This window comes from Salmo salar, chromosome ssa27 (assembly GCF_905237065.1).
Source record: "Salmo salar chromosome ssa27, Ssal_v3.1, whole genome shotgun sequence".
Lineage (NCBI taxonomy): Eukaryota > Metazoa > Chordata > Actinopteri > Salmoniformes > Salmonidae > Salmo > Salmo salar.
In genome coordinates, this window is record NC_059468.1 from 14,809,585 (window position 1) to 14,832,207 (window position 22,623).

The window sequence follows — 22,623 nt, forward strand, 5'->3', positions numbered from 1 at the left end:
TTGTTTAAGCCGCGAGGTACAAAGCCTGGGAAAAAATTTGCGGCTTATAGTCCGGAATTTACGGTATGTTTTAATTATATTATGTGAGCAAAACATACAAATGTAAAACATTTATTAAAAAATATAACATATTCCTTAGTGCTAATGTTACTGTCCCTGCTACAACAAACAATACTTGTAATTTTGTTCTTGAAACATTTAATTGAAACACTGTAGAATTCCATTCATTCCTATGAAGGACTGCTCCCACTGGAGAGTGCCAATATGGCCGACTGGTGCCTTCATAGCCTTTCAATGGCCAATACATAGCATCAGCAATCCAGTGTTTAAATATACAGTACCAGTCAAAAGTTTGGACACCTACTCTTTCAAGGGTTTTTATTTTTACTATTGTCTACATTGTAGAATAATAGTGAAGACATCAAAACTATGATATAACACATATGGAATCATGTAGTTACCAAAAAGTGTTAAACAAATCTAAATACATTTTATATTTGAGATTCTTCAAAGTAGCCACCGTTTGCCTTGATGACAGCTTTGCACACTCTTGGCATTCTCTCAACCAGCTTCATGAGGTAGTCACCTGGAATGCTTTTCCTACAGTCTTTAAGGAGGTCCCACATATGCTGAGCACTTGTTGGCTGCTTTTCCTTCACTGCGGTCCAACTCATCCCAAACCATCTCAATTAGGTTGAGGTCAGGTGATTGTGGAGGCCAGTTCATCTGATGCAGCACTCCATCACTCTCCTTCTTGGTCAAATAGCCCTTACACAGCCTGGAGGTATGTTTTGGGTCATTGTCCTGTTGAAAAGCAAATGATAGTCCCACTAAGCGCAAACCAGATGGGATGGCGTATCGGTGTGGTAGCCAGGGTGGTTAAGTGTGCCTTGAATTCTAAATAAATCACTGAGAGTGTCACCAGCAAAGAACCCCACACCATCACACTACCTCTTCCATGCTTCACAGTGGGAACCACACATGCGGCGATCATCCGTTCACCTAATCTGTAGCTCACAAAGACATGGCGGTTGGAACCAAAAATCTCACATTTGGGCTCATCAGACCAAAGTACAGATTTCCACCAGTCTAATGTCCATTGCTCGTGTTTCTTGGCCCAAGCAAGTCTCTTATTCTTATTGGTGTCTTTTAGTAGTTGTTTCTTTGCTGCAATTCAACCATGAAGGCCTGATTCACGCAGTCTCCTCTGAACAGTTGATGTTGAGATGTGTCTGTTACTTGAACTCTATGAAGCATTTATTTGGGCTGCAGTTTGAGGGGCAGTTATTCTAATGAACTTATCCTCTGCAGCAGACGTAACTCTGGGTCTTCCTTTCCTGTGGCGGTCCTCATGAAAGCCAGTTTCATCATAGCGCTTGATTGTTTTTGCGACTGCACATTTTCTGCATTGTCTAACCTTTGTCTTAAAATAATCCTGGACTGTCGTTTCTCTTTGCTTATTTGAGCTGTTCTTGCCATAATATGGACTTGGTCTTTTACCAAATAGGGCTATCTTCTGTATACCAACCCTACCTTGTCACAACACAACTGATTGGCTCAAATGAATGAAGAAGGAAAGAAATTCCACAAATTAATTTTTAAAGAGGCACACCTGTTAATTGAAATGTAATTCCAGGTGACTACCACATGAAGCTGGTTGAGAGAATGCCAAGAGTGTGCAAAGCTGTCATCAAGGTGGCTACTTTGAAGAATCTCAAATATAAAATATTTTTTGATTTGTTTAACACTTTTTTGGTTAGTACTTGATCCCATGTGTGTTATTTTAAATGTAAAAATAAAGAAAAACCCTTGAATGAGTAGGTGTGTCCGAACCTTTGACTGGGACTGTATATACAGTGCATTCGGAAAGTATTCAGTCCCCTTGACTATTTCCGCATGCAAAGGCTGAACTTTGCATGCAACGTGTGTGAGAACTTCTATTGAAGCATGTTGTATGATATAGGCCCATTCCAATACACATGTAAATGAGCTAGATGTGACTGCATCTATCAGGCGTTTTAAAGACCTAACAAGCCACTTGTAACCTTAGCTTTTTTTTTTATACAGACCGATAAACTGAGTGTGTGTGGTCAATGCAGTATCTCTTGCTCCCTACCCCGGACAGCCCAATAAAAGTCACCGGTTTGTGTACTCTGAATCAGTGGGTGAGTGTGAAGTTGCCAACGGTCCAACCTTAAATCAATAAAAAGCCTATTTTATATTTGGAATGTTGACCCAGGTTTACTCGAATACATGTCAAACACTGTGTCACTTCAAACTGGGGATTACTGCCTAGTGATGAGAGGCCAAGCTCACAAATCATTCAAGATCTCTGTCCTCACAAGACCTAACGTTAATGGGATATTCGGGATTTGGGCAATGAAGCCCTTTATCTGCTTCCCCAGAATCCGATGAACTTTTGGATACCGTTTCTATGTCTCTGCGTTCAGTTTGAAGGAAGTTGCCAACTAGCGTTAGTGCAATTGCTAACTAGGGTTAGCGCAATGACTGGAAGTCTATGGGAACACCTGGCATGCTAGTCGGTATTGGCTCACGTTCTTCTGATCTTGTGTGAGGATAATGTTCTATACACTGATCTTTACAGCTAACATACTGATAGTAACAGTTTGTTGAGGGCTGATAGTTGTCACCCGCTTCCCTTGAAAAACAAAATTCAAATGGTCAGATTAATACTGCCATTGAGAAAATTCAAAACAAAACGAGACATGATCTTTTTCAAGGACAGTCTCGCAAAAAGAAGCATTCTTGCGTTCTAACTACCCGCTATTCAAAGTGCTCGGAACAAATTAAGGGAATCTTTCACAAACATTGGCACATTCTAAGATCTGATGACCGTATCGATAATGTGTTTTCGGACCCTCCTTTGGTCGTGTTCTCGCGGGGCAGAAATCTCACAGATCAATTGGTAAACTATGATTTACCACCCCAAGATATCCCTGCACAATGTCTATTTGCGCCCCTACTGGATGGAAACTACAAGTGTAATGACTGTGCTCAATGTAATGGCACTTATAAATGTAGATCCTTCAAACAGGGAAACAGATCCCAATCAAAGGTGTTATCACCTGCTCCACTAAGGCTGTTATTTATCTTGTAACTTGTCCTTGTGGTAAAAATGATATGGGAAAACAAAGCGCAATTGAAAAGTACAAATCTCGAGCATCGTAGCACCATTAGGTGCAAAAACTCGACTTATCCAGTTGCGGCCCACTTTTTGGAAGCAAACCACTCGATTTCGTCCCTACGTTATATCGGCATCGAACACGTCACCCTCCTTAGAAGAGGGGGTGACCTCGACAATTTATTGTTAATACGTGAGGCTGCCTGGATCTTTAATTTAAAGACCCTTGCTCCCTTCAGTCTCAACGTAGACTTTGATCTGAAGCCATTCTTGTGATTATTGTGATTTTGCTCATGTAAATGTTTGTTGCCAAATTGCCAAATGTTGCCTATGTTGCCAAATTGTATCTATGATCGTATGCTATCCTTTAATGTTTTTGGTATGTTATTTTTATATCTGAGAATGAACCAATGATATCAGGCCACACCCGGCAATGATTAGACACCTGTGTTTGTCCTTTGACACTATATAAACTAGTCACCCTGTAGTTTGTCATTAGGCCCTGATGAAGACAGCTTGTTTGTCGAAACGTAGGTTATTAAAATATTGCATCTGAGCTCCTAGAGTGTGTCTCCTAAAATTTCTCAAGTATTGGCTCACGAAACTACCTCTTAACTTCCTTCATACTGGTCACAGATGCATTATGGTTTCTTTTCTGACAGAATTGATTAATTAGTTCTTTGTGAGTGAATGATCGTGGATCGTTGTTTCCTGTCTGTAGGGCCTGGTCGTGTGAATTATGGTTGATTGTAATGAGTTTTTCTGGAATGTTAAGTGTCCTGTCGGTTGGCTTTGGAAATAATTTGCTGTAGTAGGTGTTGCTCACTTACCCTTCTATTATAGATGAGTGACATGTAAGGCCAACGTGTTGTTTGTGTAAGTCCATGACTGTTTTACAGTTCACTTGCTCGCGAGACTGGGGTGGCTACGCTACGGCGGTATTTTTAGGAAACCTGTCTCAGTCAGTTCATCTGCACTGACGGAATATAAATCCTGTTTGACAAGCTCCTCCAAAAAGGATGTGTGTGTATGAGAGTGTGTGGGAGAGGGAGTGTGTGTATTTGCAAAGCTATACCTGCCCCATTAGCCCGGGGGGGTTGAAATTACGCTAACTATTCCCTCCCCCTTTTCACTGAACAATATCCTGCCCATGCTATCAATCCGGAAGTGAAAGAGGGAGAGACTCTGCCTGCCTGCTGCAAAACGCACTGGGAGAACAGTTTAGACCCCAACCTCTTCTTTTATGTCTGTTTCGAGAGGGATAGAGCGAGACCGAGATATACACCAGCCTACATTTCAATGTCTAAGGAGAGACCGGGAGAGAGAAAGAGGGAGGGACATGGAATTGGAATGAGCAATGAAAAGTGTGGTGACAGAGACTAGAGAGGGGCTACAGGGATAGATCAAGAATGAGAGGGTGACCGAAAGAGGGGGAGAGATACTGAAAGGAGAAGGGCAGCGAGAGCCCCACTGGATCGGGCGGCTTCAGTTAACACTTGGTTGGCTGCTCCATGTGTAAAGCAATTAAGGGGGGACCGGGAGGCTTCCCTTCCCTGCGGGTCGGTGCTGCGTTGCCGTGGCGGCATGGAATTGTTAATGAGCTTCCCGAGGGAGAAAGAGAGCGAGGGAGTGGGAGTGAGTGCTGCTGAGGGGCAACGTCACACTGTGCTCTGAGATAGTGAGCAAAACAGACAGAGAGAAAAGTCTGTCAGAGGTACAGAGGATATTAAAGCTAGGTCTCGCTTTATTTTACCCCCCTCAATCACTGCCAGGATTCAGGAATGCCTTTTTGTCCCAGGTACAACATGTGACTTTGGACTTTCTACCCCCACAAAGGATTACTTTTCCCCTACACAAGGAGAAGCACTACCGGTGTCTTTTCTTTTATGACTTGAAACTTTGTTTCAAGGGAGGACCTTGTTCTCAGTATATACTTGGGACCTTTTATTGTCTCTTCAGCACGCTATGTGTGTGGATCTGATTCTGAGCTGAGACTCCAGTGTGTTTACCCAAGGCTCTGTGCCTGGCAGCTCTGTAGAGACTGTTGTCTAGAGCCCGGCTACGTAGTCGGGACTCATCTGCTCTCTGCTGCTCTTCCCTCTTGGGCTCTCCCCCTGCTTTGCTAGTCTCAGCTGAAGACTCCATCCATCGCAGCAGGTGCACTGTAGATGCTGAAAGGATCACCGGAGAATTCATACAATCCGTGGGAAGTGAAGGCACTACAAGGATACACTAGTTGGTAATTGAAAACCCTTGAAAGTTGTCCACCACAATGGATTCCTACCGCTCGTACTGGAATTCGAGCCACCAGGCAATGTGGGTGGAAGGGGAAGATCAGGATGTGTACGAGGTGGAATCTCGCGTGCCCCTGCCCCGACCTTTCCCCCTCTCCAGCGTCCTCAATGAGAAAAACGCTGTGGTGGTACAGACGCAAATCTCACACGTCAACCACAGGACCAATGGTCACCTCCTTAAGGTGATCTCTAAGATCTCCCTGCCCACGCCGCCCTATACAGTAAGTTTACGTTCAGCTGCTGACCTGCCATGTAACCTATATGGAACTGTATACAGTGGGGGGAAAAAAGTATTTGATCCCCTGCTGATTTTGTACATTTGCCCACTTACAAAGAAATGATCAGTCAATAATTTTAATAGTAGGTTTATTTGAACAGTGAGAGACAGAATAACAACAAAAAAATCCAGAAAAACACATGTCAAAAATGTTATCAAATGATTTGCATTTTAATGAGGGAAATAAGTATTTGACCCCTCTGCAAAACATGACTTAGTACTTGGTGGCAAAACCCTTGTTGGCAATCAGAGGTCAGACGTTTCTTGTAGTTGGCCACCAGGTTTGCACACATCTCAGGAGGGATTTTGTCCCACTCCTCTTTGCAGATCTTCTCCAAGTCATTAAGGTTTCGAGGCTGACGTTTGGCAACTCGAACCTTCAGCTCCCTCCACAGATTTTCTATGGGATTAAGGTCTGGAGACTGGCTAGGTCACTCTTGAGCCACTGCTTTGTTGCCTTGGCCGTGTGTTTTGGGTCATTGTCATACTGGAATACCTATCCACGACCCATTTTCAATGCCCTGGCTGAGGGAAGGAGGTTCTCACCCAAGATTTGACGGTACATGGCCCCGTCCATTGTCCCTTTGATGCGGTGAAGTTGTCCTGTCCCCTTAGCAGGAAAACACCCCCAAAACATAATGTTTCCACCTCCATGATTGACGGTGGAGATGGTGTTCTTGAGGTCATAGGCAGCATTCCTTCTCCTCCAAACACGGCGATTTGAGTTGATGTCAAAGAGCTCCATTTTGGTCTCATCTGACCACAACACTTTCACCAGTTGTCCTCTGAGTAATTTAGATGTTCATTGGCAAACTTCAGACGGGCATGTATATGTGCTTTCTTGAGCAGGGGGACCTTGCGAGCGCTGCAGGGTTTCAGTCCTTCACGGTGTAGTGTGTTACCAATTGTTTTCTTGGTGTCTATGGTCCCAGCTGCCTTGAGATCATTGCCAAGATCCTCCCGTGTAGTTCTGGGCTGATTCCTCACCATTCTCATGATCATTGCAACTCCACAAGGTGAAATCTTGCATGGAGCCCCAGGCCGAGTGATATTGACAGTTTTTTGTGTTTCTTCCATTTGCGAATAATCGCACCAAATGTTGTGACCTTCTCACCAAGCTACTTGGCGATGGTCTTGTAGCCCATTCCAGCCTTGTGTAGGTCTACAATCTTGTCCCTGACATCCTTGGAGAGCTCTTTGGTCTTGGCCATGGTGGAGAGTTTGGAATCTGATTGATTGATTGCTTCTGTGGACAGGTGTCTTGTTTACAGGTAACAAGCTGCGGTTAGGAGCACTCCCTTTAAGAGTGTTCAATAAAAAGAGCCAAGATGAAACACTACTTCTCAGACAGGCCACTTCCTGCTTGAAATCTTCTCAGGTTTTGGCCTGCCATAGGAGTTCTGTTATACTCACAGACATCATTCAAACAGTTTTAGAAACTTTAGGGTGTTTTCTATCCAAAGCCAATAATTATATGAATATTCTAGTTACTGGGCAGGAGTAGTAACCAGATTAAATCGGGTACGTTTTTTATCCAGCCGTGCAAATACTGCCCCCTATCCCCAACAGGTTAACAAATAAAAAACTGAAAAATTGGGCGTGCAAAATTATTCAGCCCCCTTAAGTTAATACTTTGTAGCGCCACCTTTTGCTGCGATTACAGCTTTCAGTCGCTTGGGGTATGTCTCTATCAGTTTTGCACATCGAGAGACTGACATTTTTGCCCATTCCTCCTTGCAAAACAGCCCGAGCTCAGTGAGGTTGGATGGAGAGCGTTTGTGAACAGCAGTTTTCAGTTCTTTCCACAGATTCTCGATTGGATTCAGGTCTGGACTTTGACTTGGCCATTCTAACACCTGGATATGTTTATTTGTGAACCATTCCATTGTAGATTTTGCTTTATGTTTTGGATCATTGTCTTGTTGGAAGACAAATCTCCGTCCCAGTCTCAGGTCTTTTGCAGACTCCATCAGGTTTTCTTCCAGAATGGTCCTGTATTTGGCTCCATCCATCTTCCCATCAATTTTAACCATCTTCCCTGCCCCTGCTGAAGAAAAGCAGGCCCAAACCATGATGCTGCCACCACCATGTTTGACAGTGGGGATGGTGTGTTCAGGGTGATGAGCTGTGTTGCTTTTACGCCAAACATAACGTTTTGCATTGTTGCCAAAAAGTTTGATTTTGGTTTCATCTGACCAGAGCACCTTCTTCCACATGTTTGGTGTGTCTCCCAGGTGGCTAGTGGCAAACTTTAAATGACACTTTTTATGGATATCTTTAAGAAATGGCTTTCTTCTTGCCACTCTTCCATAAAGGCCAGATTTGTGCAGTATACGACTGATTGTTGTCCTATGGACAGAGTCTCCCACCTCAGCTGTAGATCTCTGCAGTTCATCCAGAGTTATCATGGGCCTCTTGGCTGCATCTCTGATCAGTCTTCTCCTTGTATGAGCTGAAAGTTTAGAGGGACGGCCGGGTCTTCATAGATTTGCAGTGGTCTGATACTCCTTCCATTTCAATATTATTGCTTGCACAGTGCTCCTTGGGATGTTTAAAGCTTGGGAAATCTTTTTGTATCCAAATCCGGCTTTAAACTTCTCCACAACAGTATCTCGGACCTGCCTGGTGTGTTCCTTGTTCTTCATGATGCTCTCTGCGCTTTAAACGGACCTCTGAGACTATCACAGAGCAGGTGCATTTATACGGAGACTTGATTACACACAGGTGGATTCTATTTATCATCATTAGTCATTTAGGTCAACATTGGATCATTCAGAGATCCTCACTGAACTTCTGGAGAGAGTTTGCTGCACTGAAAGTAAAGGGGCTGAATAATTTTGCACGGCGATATTTTTCAGTTTTTTATTTGTTAAAGTTTGAAATATCCAATAAATTTCGTTACACTTCATGATTGTGTCCCACTTGTTGTTGATTCTTCACAAAAAAATTGTTTTATATCTTTATGTTTGAAGCCTGAAATGTGGCAAAAGGTCGAAAAGTTCAAGAGGGCCGAATACATTTACATTTAAGTCATTTAGCAGACGCTCTTATCCAGAGCGACTTACAAATTGGTGCATTCACCTTATGATATCCAGTGGAACAACCACTTTACAATAGTGCATCTAAATCTTTTAAGGGGGGGGGGGTTAGAAGGATTACTTTATCCTATCCTAGGTATTCCTTAAAGAGGTGGGGTTTCAGGTGTCTCCGGAAGGTGGTGCCGTTCCCTTCACAGCTCCGTAGGCAATCACCATGGTCTTGTAGCGGATGCGAGCTTCAACTGGAAGCCAGTGGAGAGAGCGGAGGAGCGGGGTGACGTGAGAGAACTTGGGAAGGTTGAACACCAGACGGTCTGCGGCGTTCTGGATGAGTTGTAGGGGTTTAATGGCACAGGCAGGGAGCCCAGCCAACAGCGAGTTGCAGTAATCCAGACGGGAGATGACAAGTGCCTGGATTAGGACCTGCGCCAATTCCTGTGTGAGGCAGGGTCGTACTCTGCGAATGTTGTAGAGCATGAACCTACAGGATCGGGTCACCGCCTTGATGTTAGTGGAGAACGACAGGGTGTTGTCCAGGATCACGCCAAGGTTCTTAGCACTCTGGGAGGAGGACACAAGGGAGTTGTCAACCGTGATGGCGAGATCATGGAACGGGCAGTCCTTCCCCGGGAGGAAGAGCAGCTCCGTCTTGCCGAGGTTCAGCTTGAGCTGGTGATCCGTCATCCACACTGATATGTCTGACAGACATGCAGAGATGCGATTCGCCGCCTGGTTATCAGAAGGGGGAAAGGAGAAGATTAATTGTGTGTCGTCTGCATAGCAATGATAGGAGAGACCATGTGAGGATATGACAGAGCCAAGTGACTTGGTGTATAGCGAGAATAGGAGAGGGCCTAGAACAGAGCCCTGGGGGACACCAGTGGTGAGAGCGCATGGTGCGGAGACAGATTCTCGCCACGCCACCTGGTAGGAGCGACCTGTCAGGTAGGACGCAATCCAAGCGTGGGCCGCGCCGGAGATGCCCAACTCGGAGAGGGTGGAGAGGAGGATCTGATGGTTCACAGTATCAAAGGCAGCAGATAGGTCTAGAAGGATGAGAGCAGAGGAGAGAGAGTTAGCTTTAGCAGTGCGGAGAGCCTCCGTGACACAGAGAAGAGCAGTCTCAGTTGAATGTCCAGTCTTGAAACCTGACTGATTAGGATCAAGAAGGTCATTCTGAGAGAGATAGCAGGAGAGCTGGCCAAGGACGGCACGTTCAAGAGTTTTGGAGAGAAAAGAAAGAAGGGATACTGGTCTGTAGTTGTTGACATCGGAGGGATCGAGTGTAGGTTTTGTCAGAAGGGGTGCAACTCTCGCTCTCTTGAAGACGGAAGGGACGTAGCCAGCGGTCAAGGATGAGTTGATGAGCGAGGTGAGGAAGGGGAGAAGGTCTCCGGAAATGGTCTGGAGAAGAGAGGAGGGGATAGGGTCAAGTGGGCAGGTTGTTGGGCGGCCGGCCGTCACAAGACGCGAGATTTCATCTGGAGAGAGAGGGGAGAAAGAGGTCAAAGCACAGGGTAGGGCAGTGTGAGCAGGACCAGCGGTGTCGTTTGACTTAGCAAACGAGGATCGGATATCGTCAACCTTCTTTTCAAAATGGTTGACGAAGTCATCCGCAGAGAGGGAGGGGGGGGGGAGGAGGAGGATTCAGGAGGGAGGAGAAGGTAGCAAAGAGCTTCCTAGGGTTAGAGGCAGATGCTTGGAATTTAGAGTGGTAGAAAGTGACTTTAGCAGCAGAGACAGAAGAGGAGAATGTAGAGAGGAGGGAGTGAAAGGATGCCAGGTCCGTAGGGAGGCGAGTTTTCCTCCATTTCCGCTCGGCTGCCCGGAGGCCTGATCTGTGAGCTCGTAGTGAGTCGTCGAGCCACGGAGCAGGAGGGGAGGACCGAGCGAGGCAGAATCAGGAGATAGGTTGGAGAAGGTTTGAGCAGAGGGAAGAGATGATAGGATGGAAGAGGAGAGAGTAGCGGGAGAGAGAGAGCGAAGGTTGGGACGGCGCAATACCATCCGAGTAGGGGCAGAGTGAGAAGTGTTGGATGAGAGCAAGAGGGAAAAGGATACAAGGTAGTGGTCGGAGATTTGGAGGGGAGTTGCAATGAGATTAGTGGAAGAACAGCATCTAGTAAAGATGAGGTCAAGCGTATTGCCTGCCTTGTGAGTAGGGGGGGAAGGTGAGAGGGTGAGGTCAAAAGAGGAGAGGAGTGGAAAGAAGGAGGCAGAGAGGAATGAGTCAAAGGTAGACGTGGGGAGGTTAAAGTCACCCAGAACTGTGAGAGGTGAGCCATCCTCAGGAAAGGAACTTATCAAGGCGTCAAGCTCATTGATGAACTCTCCAAGGGAACCTGGAGGGCGATAAATGATAAGGATGGTAAGCTTGAAAGGGCTGGTAACTGTGACAGCATGGAATTCAAATGAGGAGATAGACAGATGGGTCAGGGGAGAAAGAGAGAATGTCCACTTGGGAGAGATGAGGATTCCAGTGCCACCACCCCGCTGGCTCGATGCTCTAGGGGTATGCGAGAACACGTGGGCAGACGAAGAGAGAGCAGTAGGAGTAGCAGTGTTATCTGTGGTAATCCATGTTTCCGTCAGCGCCAGGAAGTCTAGGGACTGGAGGGTAGCATAGGCTGAGATGAACTCAGCCTTGTTGGCTGCAGACCGGCAGTTCCAGAGGCTGCCGGAGACCTGGAACTCCACGTGGGTCGTGCGCGCTGGGACCACCAGGTTAGAGTGGCAGCGGCCACGCGGTGTGAAGCGTTTGTATGGCCTGTGCAGAGAGGAGAGAACAGGGATAGACAGACACATAGTTGACAAGCTACAGAAGTGTTGTTTCTTGTATTATTGTCTCTTGTGTCTTTAGAGAACTGTTTCACTTTGATATCCTTTTTCTTCTGTCCTGATTTTCTCTTTCTTTTCTTCTGTTAACTAGATATTCTTTGTTGTTCTTCGTTAGCTAGCTAGCTTCTTCCAAAAGAGTCCCTAGCAACTGCTTAGCAACTGGTAAACAATTCAGCTAGCTAAGATAACTACAATTTTATGAAAAATAGTTATTTTTCAAAAGCCTATCTTCTTTGTTTGTTGCTTGTTTTTTTCTCCTATTCAGTCTATTTTCTCCTATTCAGTCTTGCAGTTTTCTTTTGCTTTTTTCCGATGTACTTCACTCTAAAAACCATGTCAATTTCAATATTTGTAGGAGCTAATTTTTCAGCTGCTGCTGCTCAAATTGGAGTTCCGGAAAAGAATACTTTCGCAAGGCACTGTATGTCTATGTATGTATGTATGTATGTATGTATGTATGTATGTATGTATGTATGTATGTATGTATGTATGTATGTATGTATGTATGTATGTATGTATGTATGTATGTATGTATGTATGTATGTATGTATGTATGTATGTATGTATGTATGTATGTATGTATGTATGTATGTATGTATGTATGTATGTGTATGTATGTATGTATGTATGTATGTATGTATGTATGTATGTATGTATGTATGTATGTATGTATGTATGTGTTTGTATGTATGTTATGTATGTATGTATGTATGTATGTATGTATGTATGTATGTATGTATGTATGTATGTATGTATGTATGTATGTATGTATGTATGTATGTATGTATGTATGTTGTATGTATGTATGTATGTTTATGTGTGTATGTATGTATGTATGTATGTATGTATGTATGTATGTATGTATGTATGTATGTATGTATGTATGTATGTATGTATGTATGTATGTATGTATGTATGTATGTATGTATGTATGTATGTATATGTATGTATGTATGTATGTATGTATGTATGTTTATGTATGTATGTATGTATGTATGTATGTATGTATGTATGTATGTATGTATGTATGTATGTATGTATGTATGTATGTATGTATGTATGTATGTATGTATGTATGTATGTATGTATGTATGTATGTATGTATGTAGTGCAAGTCAGTGGTTTATTGCAGAAGAGCAATTCCATGCTAATTCAGCCAGGATAGAAGGTGTTTGTGAATGCGTCACAGTGCAACGTCTACTAGACCTGTCTCATCTGTTTTCAAAGTTAAAGTTACGCTGTCATGATGTACCACTGTACAACTCGAGACTTACCGCTGAACTGTATACAGCTAACCTTCTCCACACCTCTTTGTGCATTGCCCTGTAGTTGTTTTTGGGATTCCCTACTCATTTAAGCATAGCCACACAGGCCATGTGTGTTGTGAACCCACTGTTTCCCTCTGTGTATCTTATGTGCTAGTGTAGTTTTGTTCCACCCATTATCCTTAAGTGGGCCTACTGCTTTGATTGATTGGTCCTCATTTTTTACTTTCACTTTGGACACTAACTGGAAACCATGACTGGTGATCATAAATATTCCCATTAGACCTACTGTCACAAGGCTCAGCATTATTGTCCGTAAATGACAGAGTATTCATTCATGACATGGGATATATTTAATATGCCATGTGCCATTTAGCAGATTATTTTATCCAAAGCAATTTACAGTGCACTGAGTTCATAATTTTTTTTGTACATGTGATCCCAGGAGGAATCGAACCCACAACCCTGGTGTTGCTAGTACCACGCTCTTTCAAACTGAGTCAGTCTGTGTGGACCAACTTGCTTTGTGTATCTCAATTTTTTATTCAGAATTATCCTCCACCTCAAGTATTTCCTCAAATGCTCTTTGATCACTAAAGTAATTGTCTTTGTTTCGCCCACCTATCTTCCCAACCCTGATCAGCTGGAACATGCGCAGGTCACCCAGACGGAGCTGATGCGCGAGTCCTTCCACCACAACCAGGAGATTGGCGATCTTCTGCGGCGGCAGGAGGATCTGCAGGAAAGGCTGGGGGAGGAGGGGCGCGCCCGTGAGCAGCTGGCCCTGGAGCTCCACAGGGCAGAGGGTGAGTGGAGTGGAGGGGGGGCGGTGTTTGTGATGGGGTTGTTTTAAATTTGGGTGGGTGGAGGGCAGTGAAAGTGTGTGTCTCGGGTTGTTTGTGGGGGATGGTGTGTTTTGGTGAGTCAGATGGCTAGGGAATTTGTGGGTGAAAGGGAAAGTGAAAATATGGAGAGTGTGTGTGGGTGGGTGGGTGAGTGAGTTTGTTCAATCCCCAAAAGTCCTCACAAGGATACGTCTTCATCTGACATGCGACTCGCAGTAAAAACAAAAAAAAGATTAAATACACACATTCAAATGTAGCTGGACAAATAACATAGTAAATGTTACTGCCTCTACATTTGGTTTGCATTTGCTTTTTTTCTTGACTCACACACAGGGTAGAAGGACATTCTCATTCACAAACAAAACATCACCCAGATTTCACATGACCTGCAATATCAGCCTACATATTTCAACATGCATTTCAGGCACTTAAAAGCTTTCGAAGATGCCTCCAACCCAAATGATGCCTTGTCTTCCTCCATTGTGTTTGCTCTTCCATCCACGTATTCAAGCACGGTTAATGTCAAGCCGAAATGATGCTCTCCTTTTGTCCTGTCTAATTCACTCTGTAATACCTAGCTCCTGGTGTGGCGTGGAAAACTGGTTTCAATGAAGATGGAGGAACAGGCTTGCTTTTGCTTGAATTCTGAAGGATGTTCCATTCTGACAGAAACCATTAGCCAGGCTCTGAGGCCACTCAAGTCTCTCAGGGGGAGTTAGGATGTATTTCTGTATTATGTTTTGCAGAGGATAGGTTTACAGTAGAGTATTAGAGAGAGACAGGCCTATAGGAAATGTAATGGCATCATGATGCCATTGTGGACAATTGTAGCAAGAGGGGTGTGTTGATACAATTCTGAGCAAATATTACCCATTTGGTAAGACAGTGTTGGCCTTTTAGAAAATTGTCTTTAATGCAAGAAAGGTGATGTGTGGCAGGGTCAGCACTGTGGTTAGTTTGTTTTGCAGCCTGATTGATGGTGCAGCCTAATTGATCTGTTTCCATGAGACAGAGACAACAGATTCTCTCATGAGACTAGGAAAGGAAAGGGGATACCTAGTCAGTTGCACAACTGAATGCATTCAACCGAAATGTGTGTTCTGCGTTTAACCCAACCCCTCTGAATCAGAGGTGCGGGGGGCTGCCTTAATCAACGTCCACGTCATTGGCGCCCGGGGAGCAGTTGCTGTTGGGGGTTGACTGCCTTGCTCAAGGGCAGAACGCCAGATGTTTCCACCTTCCACCACTGGCTCTGGGATTTGAACCTGTGACTTTTCGGTTACTGGCCCAACACTCTTAACCGCTAGGCTACCTGCCGACCCTACAGCCTTGTGCTTTTCATTCTAAAGGGATTCCATCCCAAAGGTGAGAAAATGAGATTTGATCAGTCAAGGAAATAAGTGCTAAAAACATGTTGGCTCACTATTTAAAAAGAAGATGGAAAACAAGTTATAGGATGACAAATAGCTGAGTTTTGGCACCGGTACAGCCGACTAGCGCTATCTAACGCTACCTAGCAATAAAACAAATAATTAGAATTTGAGTCAAAGTAATATATATCGTCCAAAATAATATTGCGAAATGTGTGCTGATTACATTTTTACCCCATCACTATCCAGAGGGCAAAACTGCCATTTCAAGTTGTAATGAGATCACCTCAACCAGTTTTGACTGTTGCTGTACCAGGTAGGAGGGTGAAGCCAGGAGGCCATCACAAGCTTCCAGTGTTAGGCTGTATCAGACGACATCTGATATTATCAAGATGCGTATAGGCTTCATGACTGTGGCTTAATAAAATGACACGATACTTAAGACCGGAGCCATCTCATCCGTAGTCGAATATCACCTTTATTTTTGTCAGATTTATTATAAAATATAACTTCCTTGAGAGAGTGAATTGATGGTTGGTGGATTGATTCTGATAATCAACCTCATATTATAACCATCGGAATGCAGATCCAAGAGTGCTGAGTTTCTGGTGAATGGCCAAGTTCTCACCTTCCCACGAGCAGCAGCATTCCAAGTTTCAGCGTATGAGTTAGTTAAGAAATGATGAGTTATTGTTTGAACTACTCTGATGTGGTTTTAGTTTTGGTTGCTAACATGGAGCATAGTTACAAGTGATAAATTAATATACTGTTGTTGTGCTCATAAAACTTGACAATTTAACACGCAAACAACATTTGTAAAGATGACGCTAGCTAGGTTTCCATCCAATTGGCAACAGATTTTCATGCGAATATTCAAAAATATACATAAAAACAATATGCACATTTTCCCACCAGAGATGTTCCATCAAATTGAATTGTTGCAGATAAATGGCTGTGCGTGATGAGGTCGTGGGCATAAAAATAACTTTTCCAGTTAAATTCCCATTTACCGGAAAAAAAAAAAAAAAATTGGATAAGTGAGTTTCCACCATGGTTTTGTCACTAAAAATGTTGCGTTGGTCTTGACATGTAGGCTATAGCCAACAGCTCGCACATAAAGAGCGGCTGTAGCCTACATGCGTTTATGAATGAAATAGCAAGATTATTTTGATCTGTCAAACAGCAGCCAAGCATCGATCATGTCACCAGAATAAGACTAAAGATGGCCACTTAACATCCCATGGCACTTAACGTAAGAGTAGGGGTGTTAACCACGGTGTCCTGGCTAAATTCCCAATCTGGCCATCATACCATCATGGTCACCTAATCATCCCCAGTTTACAATTGGCTCATTCATCCCCTCTCCTCTCCCCTGTAACTATTCCCCAGGTCGTTGCTGTAAATGAGAATGTGTTCTCAGTCAACTTACCTGGTAAAATAAGGCAAACAAAAAAATATAAAGACCCTCGATTGGAACAGCTCATCAAACTCATCACTCTGCACTTTCAACGCCCTGTGAAGTTCGTCCTAACTTATTTCACCTGTAGCCTAATAAACTGCGTGCTTTCCCGAGTCGTCGTGGGAGGACCACACAACATATCGCTTGCCTCAAAGTTTACTTCAATATGATCGTTATTATATCAATATTTGCTCATAAAAGCAGTTCCCATTTCTCGCATAATGCATTTTACAGACACACAAAGATCCCACCTTGCCAGGCCGTCATTGTAAGTCAGAATGTGTTCTTAAATGACTCGCCTGGATTAAGGTTCAATGAAAAAAAAAAAACATTTGTATTTTGTTTTGTCAACATTTGTAAAGTTTACGGACAAATTTCTTATTTCCATCAGGGCTGTTTATTCAATATGTACTTTACTCGCATAAAAGGTTTGATGGAAACCTGGTTAGTGACAGCATTGAAATCTTAAAGGTAGGCCTATATATGAGTTGTATTTATTATGCAGAAGGCTTTCTTGGGAGTGGTCTAATCCACTGCAAATTATGAATTTTGGGGATGTTACTAAGGTACATTCATTTGTTGTGAAAATGTGTTACCACTATAACGTGGGCTCGTATACTTTTGTAGTAATAACATCATTTACAAAGACACAAGGGTAGAGCCACCCATTCAAATGATTTGTTGAGTTTACAGTAAACAAAGAGATCAGAATGAGGCTCCGCAAGTTTAACACACATCAGCACAACAAAGTTCTTGGAAGAACATCAGACAGTCATCTATGATTAAGCGTATTCACTTCACCTATTTAGTCTAGCTACTACATACTAGTACTAGATAGGATTTCATTAGTAATCTCTATCAGATCTTTGGGAACATTGCTAGTGTTCCTTCAGGCTCTGATCAGGCCCTACACCCAAACAAGGGCACTGCGTTCATCCACTTCTGGCCTACTCGCCTCCCTACCTCTGAGGAAGCACAGTTCCCGCTCAGCCCAGTCAAAACTGTTCGCTGCTCTGGCACCCCAATGGTGGAACAAGCTCCCTCACGACGCCAGGACAGCGGAGTCAATCACCACCTTCCGGAGACAACTGAAACCCCACCTCTTTAAGGAATACCTAGGATAGGATAAAGTAATCCTTCTAACCCCCCCCCCCCCCCTAAAAGATTTAGATGCACTATTGTAAAGTGGTTGTTCCACTGGATATCATAAGGTGAATGCACTGGATAAAATGACTTAAATGTAATGTAAATGTAATGCAGTCATGTCTTCCAAACAGATTTATCATCAGCTGAATGACATGCCAGTAGTGCATTTATCTAGTGACCTGTAACAAGATGGGTAATAATATAATTTTTAAATGTGTTTGTTGGCAGCATAGCCCTCTGTCGTACACTCTGTCAAGCAAAATGGGTCAGGACATTCTGCCTGTGTTTGTTTGTCTGAATATTTGTTTGCGTTAGGGCTTAGCGATTATATCAAATTCATTTGATTAGTTCAAATGTATGTTTTAGAGTCTTGTTCCAAATGCTTGTATTGCAAGAATTGAGGTTTTACTTTTTTTAAAGTTTGTATTTTTGATTGTGTATTTTTGGTCTCGTCTCCTTTGCTCCTTCTGTGTTGTGTGCACTGTGCACTTTCCCACTCGCACACAGACACCAAGCCCCTCCCCCTGCCACTCACAACAAAAAGGGATTAAAGATATTGTTTCCTCAGACAACAAGCAGTTTCAACTCGCTATTTGTAGTTGAGGTTTGGTCTGACATAATCAGTCATATGTACGCCGAAACACATAGAGACAATTTACTGTAATAGAGGAGAACTTACCCTTAACAATATCCTTTTTATGTCTCAACTCAAATGTTGAACAGTACAGACCCTCCTTAGACAGGAGTATTAATGAACATGATTGTGGAAAATTCATGCTCAGTTTCTGTCGCACGCAGTTGTCTAGTTTGTGTTTTATAAAGGTGCAATGAGAGAATCTTTTTCTTATTTGAACATGTTTTTAAAATAAATGATTAAACCTTTATTTACCTAGGCAAGTCAGTTAAGAACAAATTCTTATTTACAATGACAGCCTACCAAAAGGCCTCCTGCATGAAGAGATGGAGATAAAATGGTCCAGTTTGAGTGTTTTTTGCAGCTCGTTCCAGTCACTAGCTGCAGTGAACTGAAAAAAGGAGCGACCCAGGGATGTGTGCTTTGGGGACCTTTAACAGAATGTGACTGGCAGAACGGGTGTTGTATGTGGAGGATGAGGGCTGCAGTAGGTATCTCAGAAAGATGGGGGGGAGTGAGGCCTAACCAGTGGGTCTTGCGACGAGTATACAGAGATGACCAGTTTACAGAGTAGTATAGAGTGCAGTGATGTGTCCTATAAGGAGAATTGGTGGCAAATCTGACATCCGAATGGTAACGAACATCGAGCCGCTCGAGAGCACCCTTACCTGCCGATCTATAAATTGTGTCTCTGTAATCTAGCATGGGTAGGATGGTCATCTGAATCAGGGTTAGTTTGGCAGCTGGGGTGAAAGAGGAAACCAAGTATAGATTTTAACCTCAGCCTGCAGCTTTGATATGTGCTGAGAGAAGGACAGTGTACAGTCTAGCCATACTCCCAAGTACTTGTATGGGGTGACTACCTCAAGCTCTAAACCCTCAGAGGTAGTAATCACACCAGTGGGGAGAGGGGCATTCTTCTTACCAAACCACATGACCTTTGTTTTGGAGTTGTTCAGAACAAGGTTAAGGGCAGAGAAAGCTTGTTGGACACTAAGAAAGCTTTGTTGTAGAGCATTTAACACAAAATCCGGGGAGGGGCCAGCTGAGTGTAATACTGTATCGTCTGCATATAAATGGATGAGAGCGCTTTCTACTGCTTGAGCTATGTTGATGTAAATTGAGAAGAGTGTGGGGCCTAGGATCGAGCCTGGTGGTACTCACTTGGTGACCGGCAGTGGCTGAGACAGCAGATGTTCTTCTCTAGGGAGGCAACTTGATTTCAACATCTAAACAGGCTATGTTGTTAAAATAGTTGGAGACTGACAGGAGGGTGTATTCATAACAGTTAAACTATTCTACTTTGTTAGCAAGCAAATAGATCCAAGTTGGCTAGACTTTAAATATAAAGACTAGCTGGCTAATCACTAGCAGTGGGCTTGTGCTTGAGAGCTTGTTTATGAGACCTGTGTTAAATTTATATAATGCCTGCTAACAGAAGTTGGTAATTATTAGTGGGTGTGCATTGTGCTTGATTCTGGTTACATTTGTAATTAAAAAAAAAAAAGGGCATTTTCATAGATAGCTGTGAAAGTCAGATCAGTGACTACTGCAAAAAACAGGTTAAACTATTTTAATAAAATAATTACGTTTGATAAAGACCATATTATTGGGTCTTATGGTTGAAGGCTATTATTTACGATAATATACTATAAGGCTGTTGAAGGCTATTATTTACGATAATATCCAGAATTCATTAGATTATTCCTGACTGTTTGAAATGCAGTTAATTGACCTTTAATTGTGCAACAAAGCTTATTTAGAGAAACAAAATATATATATCGTAAATTGCCCATAAGCTTGAGAAAATCGAGATATGATTTTTAGGTCGTATCGCCCAGCCCTAGTTTGTGTACAAAACTTACCGATATCTGCCGATCTACTGTTTTACAGTGAGAAAAATGTAAAAGTGACATTTTTTCAGAGTTCTCAAATTGCCATCCAAAATAGCAATTGTCCAAGAAATATACATCAAATGTTGATTTCTTACATTGTGACAAAAATGATGCATCATGAGAATGGCTGCAAGTATTCAGATAATCATGAGATTCCCTTTTTTCATCCTATTTATTGAATATTGGTAGAGGTCAACATCGTCCGATAGTACCGGTGAACCGATATATCGGTCGGGCTCTAACTGTGTGTGATGTGTTAATGTGTCATTCAACGAACGCTAAATCTATATATTAATACTCCCTCTCCTCTCTCTCTGCCCCTTAGGCCTGATCGATGGCTACACGGGTGAACGGGCCGCGCTGGAGGAGCAGGTGCGTCAGAAGGAGGAGCTACAGCTAAGCCTGGAGCAGGAGCTGCAGGTGAGACAGAGGCCAAGTCTACAACTACCATTATCACTGTGTTTTATAACCGTTGAGGGTGACATGCTCTGTCCACTACCCAGCGAGCAGTCTTTATGTCATAATGATGTAATTTCAACCAGTAATGCCTGCTAGGTAGGGTTGCAAAGCTACTGGTAGTTCACCAAAGTTACCGTAATCTTCAGTAAACTTTGGTAATTTATACTTTAACTTTTTTTTATGTATTTATTTATAGTATTAATTTTTTATATTAGCCTCCATATTGTCCATGAGTTTCTAATAGATAGATCATATGGTTGAAGGGAAAATAGCCTAATTTATTGAAAAAAAGCTTCTAATCAGCAATGACATTTATTTTCAATCAACTCTGCATCTCTTCCAACTATTTATTTTTTTTACAACTGCCACCAGTTTGGCACCAAAACATTGACAACAAATACATACTGAATCAGCAAAATAAACAAAAGTGTGTAAAAAAAAAAATATATATAAAGGATATTTCATGCTGAAACCATAATATTAAACACCAATGATATTCACTAAGTTGATGGTTTTATATTTAGAATGATATTTTACAGCTTTCATTATAGTTTTTATTTGAAAATCATCGTATTTAATTATTTCATATATTTTACATGTAATAAAGACACACCGTGGGCCAGAGATAATTAGAAACCTGTAAAAATATGAAGTACCCCGAAAGGGCCACTAGATGTCTTGTGATGGATTACATAAAATCCTTGAAAGATACCAAAATTCGGGTAGTTTACTGGTAAGTTTCCAGTAATATACCCTCCCTTTGCAACCCTAGTACTAGGTAAATATTTTTTGTCCAATATATCTCAACCTCTCTGTGCAGATTTAAAGAAAACTGTGGACAATTATGTTTCAAGTTGTTTCCCATCTGTTAAAAATGTTACCGCTATGTCGGGCAACTTCGCACACTGCAAGGGCAGTTTTTGTGTGCCTGAATCAGTGTTTTTAATTGGCTAACCACATTGTCAACCTGCCTCTAACTGAATGTCATTGGCTCCTGCAGGTGACAAGCAGCCGTCTACACGAACTGGAGCAGGAGAGGCTGCAGATGCAGGAGGAGCGAGAGATACTGTCACGGCAACAGGACGCCATGAGGGAGCATGCCGGCCCGCGCGAGTTACGTATGTACCCCACCACTTACTTTCTTGTTGGATCTGAATGGAACAAAATATACAGTTTGACAAAACTTCAAATATTGCTTGTGTTCACCTAATACCTTTTCTGCAATGTTGGTAAGAGTCTGTAAGTAAGCGTTTCACTGTAAGGTCTACACTTGTTGTATTTGGCGCACGTGACAAACTTTGATTGGTTTTCTAGGCCATGAAATAATGGTGAGAATGTTACTTTCATATTATGTAAAGTGTATTGGATATGCGCAATACCTATTCCAATAGAGATGCTCAAAAACATGCTGTTGGTGATACTAGAGAACTATGACTACATCTTTATGACATCACTACTCCAAAGAGTGGGAGAGTGAAGTGGGGGTTGTATCATTGAAATAGAAATACTAGCATTACTGAGAGAAACCCCTCAGACCATGGCAATTTGACATGTCCGTTCTAGTAATTCTATTTCTGTGGGTCCTATGACGAAGATAAGACAGGCCCATGTTCTTTTGCATACAGAAGGTTGGTTTATTTCCTTGATTAGATCTACATTTGACTATTTGTGTGACTCATTGTCATCGCCATCATCATCATCATCACCACATACTGTGTCAGCTTAAGAGTAGCCACTCATTGTTATCTTATCACTCAATGACTTTTTAACGAAATCCTTGTAATTTTAATTTATATACTCTGTTATTACTGTGCTTTAATTAATTCCTATAGAAACGGTGACCATGATGATTCATTCATGTTGTAATGAAGTTTACAATTGATAATTGTTTTTGATAGAAATCCTCTGGGATAAAACGGAATCCTGGAACATTTGTGACACATGTACTGTATCTGACAAAA

General features: G+C 42.6%; 1 protein-coding gene across 8 annotated transcripts in view; it reads left to right on the plus strand.

Annotated features, from left to right (window-relative positions):
- Window positions 1-22,623, plus strand: part of LOC106588567 (A kinase (PRKA) anchor protein 9) — a 142,083-nt gene that overhangs the window by 81,357 nt on the left and 38,103 nt on the right. For all 8 annotated transcript variants that reach the window (XM_045709244.1, XM_045709243.1, XM_045709248.1 and 5 more), the window contains 3 exons: window positions 13,498-13,660; window positions 20,529-20,623; window positions 21,663-21,780. In XM_045709244.1, the coding sequence (XP_045565200.1) occupies window positions 13,498-13,660; window positions 20,529-20,623; window positions 21,663-21,780 (376 nt within the window). The remainder of the gene's footprint in view (window positions 1-13,497; window positions 13,661-20,528; window positions 20,624-21,662; window positions 21,781-22,623) is intronic.